Genomic DNA, 6,000 nt, shown 5'->3' on the forward strand with positions numbered 1-6,000 from the left:
GAGTGTCTAAATAAAATCTCTAACTAAAGCACTATCAAAGATCTACAGAGGAGGGAGAGGGGGAAAAATAAGCAATCTATAACTCTCAGGCAGCCCTTGCAAGCCCAGGCTCCTGCACTCAGAAGCATACATTAATCACTTGTACAGAACTGTATCAAGGGTTTGTCCTTTTGATAAAACATCTGACTCTGTTACCTCGATATTATGCCCGGCAGCTTCTTCTCAATGAATTCCAGCATGCATTGGTGCTCTGTCGAATTCTCAAGGAACAGACGAAAAGATTCGAGATATCGGCTGTGGTCTGAGGGCAAGCTCCTCATAGAAGATGCCATGTTTGGTTTCTTATGGAATACACAAAAGAATGGAGTAAGCTTTTTCCTCCCTGCTTTAACTCTTTCTTCAGCCCTAGTAATGAATCAAACACACACAGACTCCAGTTATACGTTCCCCGATGTCTCAGACTGGTTCAGAATGTCATGCCAGTGCTGTGTCTGGTCTGAACACTGACAATGTGCTTGTATAATTGGCATAGTTACATTATTGCTGGACTTTGTTCTGAGACCTTGGCCTGTTGCTTTAGATTAGAAACAGAGCTGTGGAAGGAGCTTCCCTTATAAAGTGCATGACATTATGCTACAATAAAAGCCCTAGTTCAGGTCTGAGTAACAGTTACAAATCATATATAATCTCCACTGACAAGATGTCACCATTTTATCACAGCAGTGGGGTAGGATTCAATTAAAATCTAAACAGGTTATTTACAGGGGAGGGAAGGTATCTAAATAGTAGCACTTGAATGTGGGGATTGGAAGGAAGCTAGGTATAAACTCCCAGAGAAGCTAGGAATTGTTATTTCTTGCTTTCTGCCATTTGGTATTTTTATAGAAGACTCTGAGTAGTGGTATTTTTGTAGATAGGTTGTTGAAAACTATAACAGTCTAATAAACAATATTTTATTTATGAAGAACCTTTCATCCAAGAAGATTAAAGTGCTTCACCAGCATTACTTAGTTAAGTCTCACAAAAGTCATTTGAGTTACTAGTAGAGCAATAGTTTTAACCCCATTTTATAGATGGACAAATGGAGGCACATAGAAAGTGGAGTAAGTGACATGGCAAAGTCACAGAGAGAGTCAGTGGAAAAGCTAGGAATTGAATCTAGAATGCTCAACCTTAGTCCTGTGCTCTAACCAACAAACGCTGCTTTCTCTCTCCTCTTCTGCTACTGTGTATGGTGGGGAATATTGTGGCAAAATACACTGTATGAATACGTTATGCCTGTGAGCAAACAGAACCGAATAGATGCTGGACTCATTTTTCCCAGCTGGCTAGAAGTTCTTTGCTCAATTATCCCTGTGTGGCGTCATTTGCCTAAATGTTGTTTAAACCCCTCTCCAATCCCCTGAGCTGAACTCCCCACAAAAGGAATGGTTAAATAGAGTCAAAGCAGTTACCTACCTTTTCCGACGAGCTCTGGAATGAGAGCAGTCAGCTGAGTAGAGCTACAGTGCCGTATTTCCTGGACTTGGGTTGCTGTGCAACCACTATAGCAGCCCACGGGCTCCAACTCTTCTCTGTTACCTCCACTGAGTATAAATGGGAAAAATATAAAAGGCAGAGTTTTAGCTGGGTTTCTCTGTGTGTTGGGCCCACCTGTCTGCAGGGCGTTCACTGAATTTGTATTCTTAGGCAAATCTTTGTTGAGTAAAGTAGAAGAGTTTCAGCTAGTGCATATGCTGTGAAACTGGGATGCCTCTTCCTTTCAGGGTGTTGCACCAGTACATTTCCCAAAACTCTCTCAATGAGCAGTTCAGCAGATATTTTGTTCTCAAAGTTGCCACAGCACATGATAGAGAAGAGCAACACTATACTTTCCTCTAGGAGCTGTGTGGCCAGGAGCAACCCTGGAACTTTCACAGGAAGATCCCACAGCACAGATGGGAAAGCTGCGCTATTGCTGCTTACATGTCTATAGCAACTTGTGCCACTATGCTCAATGGGTATTTTGGCAGGGAAGGATCCTGCTGAGCCTGTCCAAGAGAAGATAGCTCCCCTCCTCCTTCCAGCCCATTGATATGGCACCTGGTGGAGAACGTTGGAGTGGTTTCCATAGGTTCCAAGAATGGGGGCGCATATCAACAAACCCCCCAACCATGCCCAGCTGGGATTTGTGTGATAGACACTTACAGTGGCACTGTACTGTGTCTGCACTAGGGAATTGTCCCTGGCCCTTTGTGATGCCTCCAGAGCCCTGGTACCCCACTAGAATAGGGGCAAACTCTCTCCCTATTGCTCTCTTTGAGGTTCTTTCTTAGGGTTTGCCATGTCGCCCTCCCAGGCCTCATTCTGTGCATATTTCTAGTTCATCAACGGGAGTAGAAGCCAAATTTTAAAAGTATCCAGACTTTTCTTGGAATGCTAAATTGTTGTTCCATGGGTAAACCAGTAACTGTCACAGACAGTGGGGTTTCGTTTAAAAAAATATTAAGTTTCTTGGGTAGCCCCAAATCTGCCAGCTCCTCCAGACTATGAGCTGTCCTGTGACTTCAATATACTTTTAGATGTGTTATTGCTGTTGAATGACTGGGGTGAAATGGGCTTGGTGGTCTCACTTCAGCCCCCAATGGACAGTACCCTACACTGTGAAGACATAAACAGCACTCACTATGGTCCCTAGCAAACCATGGAGAAAACAAACAAAGGTACTGATTATCCATGCCTTGCAGCTGGAGATCCATGTACATCAGTGCCAAGCAGCTGTAAAAAGCCACTATTCTGATTGGGTAGCACCAGTGAGGTTCCTGAAGTGCTGTGGGACAGGCATCCTTTTCAGAAACAGTGACTGATGGCACACCAGGTATAGATCAACTGCATGACAAGCATTTAAGGTCTTTGTATTGCAAGGCCCATTTGTCTTTAAAAGCTGGTGGGTCCCACCCAATAAGCATTCAGGCACACAGCTCAAACAAAAGGATGATTCTCTAGATCCCAAATATCTTAGGCTCATTGGCTTAAACAGTTTCAATTAACAATTATAATATAGTATCTGGGGTAGTTTTAGCCTTCGGGGAAGTCCAAAACAAAATTATTACTTCTCAGGCCTAATACCCTGCGTGACAGCTCTTGGTCCATTCCTCCATTAGAAGTAATTAGGTATTGTCAAGATCACCTACCCAATTTTCACTTCTGTGGTATGGGAGTCTCTGGGCACTGTTTATTCATGCTGAAACAGTGGTTCCCACACAGTTCCTGCTGCATTTCCACTTGACTGGTAGCTAAATTTAAAAAACAAAAAACAAAACCTCCGACAACTGTCCCAGCTCTTCATGATCTAGCTACCAGAACCCAACCACTGTGCTCCTCAAGATACCTTAACCTCACTGACCCACTCTTGACAAACCATCCTCCCAACTGGCATAGAAACTTCTCCTTCCTACTGTCCTATGACCACATTCATTTACTTATGTTAGATTCACCACAGCATTTTACACTTATTTTTGGAAACTATGGTATTGCACCTGTATAGGGAAAGGGAGGGTAACTACATTTCAGGTAACAATTCTGTCAGTGGTGTAAGTGCTGGGCCAACTCTACCAACCCCTATAAGTTTCAGTATACCTAGGTGCGTAAGGTATTGTAGGCTAGAGTCTGACCTCAGTTACACCTGGGTAATTCTGCAGCAACTATTGAAAGTAACTGAGTCAAAGCAATCAGAATTTGGCCCTGCTCATGAAAGTTACCTAGAGACAAGAAAAATGACTCAATCCATCTGAAATGCCCCTTGAATCTTTCAAATGCCCTAAAAGCACTCCAAGAAAAATGTTAAATAAGTATATTAAGGGCAATATTATGGAGCTCTTACTCATCCTGATAAGCACTTACTCAGGCAAGCAATCTCAGGGAAAATAAAACGTCTGATCATGTAATTAAGGGGTCACCAATGTAAATAGGTGCTCCAAAATCTGGCCCTCACATAGTAAACTACATGGGCTCAAGTAGCTGTGACGCACCTAGTCTCGTTGTTGCTGGGGATTGTTTTAATGACTCTGTTTTTGTTAGATAAGAGCAGTAATCTTGCCTATGCATTAGAAAGACAGACTAACAAATTGCAGCTAAATTGACTCCATTACATGAATTACCAGTCCTCAGGCCAACAATTCAGTATGTATTTGGTGCACTCAAGTGAAATTTGCAATGAATAAACACAGAATAAAAAGCAGTTATGCATTAGGAACTAGGAAACTGTTCAGGCTGCCACATCTCCAGACATTCAGACATGCATATGGATCGGTTTCACTGAAAATTGTTTTCTTTCTTAGATGCTCAGCATTGAAATCCTCCAACAAAATCAGAGAGCTAGGGGAGATTTCAAAATAGACAAATTAAAATGTTGCCAGAGTTGTACAGGTTAGTAAGAAAGCAAAGTAATATTTGAACGTCCACAGCGGTTATGAAACACACTGTGCACCACCCATAAGAAAGAATGGTACATTCCATGTTGACACATTCCTTTGCTCAGTCCACCAACTTATTCTTTAGTGTAGATGGAATAACGCAGGCTCATACCATTTGGTATTAAAACATTTTACAACCTTCAATCTTCTAAAAATATTCTACAGTTGTTAGTCTTTTTACAGTTTAAGATTGTGATAGTCAAGGTTTTTTATTTGTATAATAACTACAGTAGTTGCTGTGATTTAATTTGCATGTTTATTTTGTACAACTACAGTGATAAGAACAGAATAAATTCATTTCACGTTAGATACAGTTTAAGGAATTTATTTTGTTCATTTTATTGATTGATTGATTGATTGCGATTTGGCTTGCAATCAGTTAGCTTAGAAGTGGGGAAAGAGGAGGAGGAAATTAATTCTACAAACAAACCACTGATAGTTATGCTCATTTGGACAAATTCCCCTAACTGATAATCAAAAATTATCCTGGACATGTTTGGTTTTGTAAATTGTAGGCTTGAGTCTGATCTTACACTAGCGTAATTGACGTTACTCCTGATTTGAACGGATGTGAATTAGACCCTCTCTGAACCATACAGCAAAACCTTTCAAACTCTTCAAATTAAATCAGAAAGCAAAGTGAGCACTCCTCAAGCAATTGTAAACTGGTTGCAACAGGAAAGCATCTATTGCTACAGGATTATTTCTTATTGCTGAATGCTACCAAAATATGGATGACATTATCCTTCCTTTTTGAGAACTTCAGTGAAAAATACCTTGAAGCCTGTGCTTCTCCTGAAAGCATTTGTACTTACGTGAATAAAGCCTGTGCCTTAAGAGGGCCAGCTCGTTTCAGTTTCTCTGAGTGTTGCTACAATGTGCAGGAAATGAACTCTGAATCAAAACAGCTTGTTTGTAACAGACAGATTATATCCCCACCCATAGAATCAGGTTTTGGCATAAAGCCATTCTAGTATTCCTGCTCAAAATGAAGCAACACAATCTATAAGGTGGTTTACAACAGAGGGCCAAATTCTGCTCAGTTTCACTGCTGTAAATCTGGAGTAGTTCAGATTTTTATAAGTGTAACTGTAGAATTTGATTCTTACCATTTAAACAGAAATATAATTAAGAGTGGTATTTTTAATAAGAGACTGCACCTACTTTTCAAACAGAATGAAGTATTTTATCACTGTAAGAACCTTATACACATTGAGCACACCAGAATATTAAGCAGTTAAACTATATGAGAACTACTGACATCTTCTAGGACTCCATCTTCAGAGCCTTAATTTAAGGCTCAAATTCCTGTTCACTTTTATACAAATTTGCCTGAATAAGTACTGGCAAAAATTGCATAAGGATGTCAGGATTTGAACCACTGCCAATTGTTTACACACAGTTGTCACAGACCCTAGCAAGTGCCCCTTCCTGGCCACCTGCCAGGACTGCTGTGAGGGGAATCCTAGCCTCTGTACTCCAGGTCCCCAGGTTTGTGATACTTCTGGGGCCTGAACAGGGTCTCCAGGCCCTCTCAGGGTGCAGA

The 6,000-nt window shown here is 41.1% G+C and overlaps 1 protein-coding gene across 5 annotated transcripts in view; it reads right to left on the reverse strand.

Annotated features, from left to right (window-relative positions):
- Positions 1 to 5,353, reverse strand: part of HNMT (histamine N-methyltransferase) — a 73,967-nt gene extending 68,614 nt beyond the window's left edge. For 3 of the 5 annotated variants that reach the window (XM_030580705.1, XM_030580704.1, XM_030580701.1), the window contains exons 1-4: positions 5,270 to 5,347; positions 3,174 to 3,275; positions 1,459 to 1,586; positions 196 to 341 (exon numbers count right to left, since the gene is read on the reverse strand). In XM_030580705.1, the coding sequence (XP_030436565.1) occupies positions 196 to 332 (137 nt within the window). In that variant the 5' untranslated portion in view covers positions 333 to 341; positions 1,459 to 1,586; positions 3,174 to 3,275; positions 5,270 to 5,347. Of the gene's footprint in view, positions 1 to 195; positions 406 to 1,458; positions 1,587 to 3,173; positions 3,276 to 5,269 lie in introns of all 5 variants that reach the window. The other 2 variants (XM_030580703.1, XM_030580702.1) reach the window with 2 other exon arrangements.
- Between the last annotated feature and the right edge of the window lie 647 nt (positions 5,354 to 6,000).

The sequence above is a fragment of the Gopherus evgoodei genome, chromosome 11, assembly GCF_007399415.2.
Source record: "Gopherus evgoodei ecotype Sinaloan lineage chromosome 11, rGopEvg1_v1.p, whole genome shotgun sequence".
NCBI lineage: Eukaryota > Metazoa > Chordata > Testudines > Testudinidae > Gopherus > Gopherus evgoodei.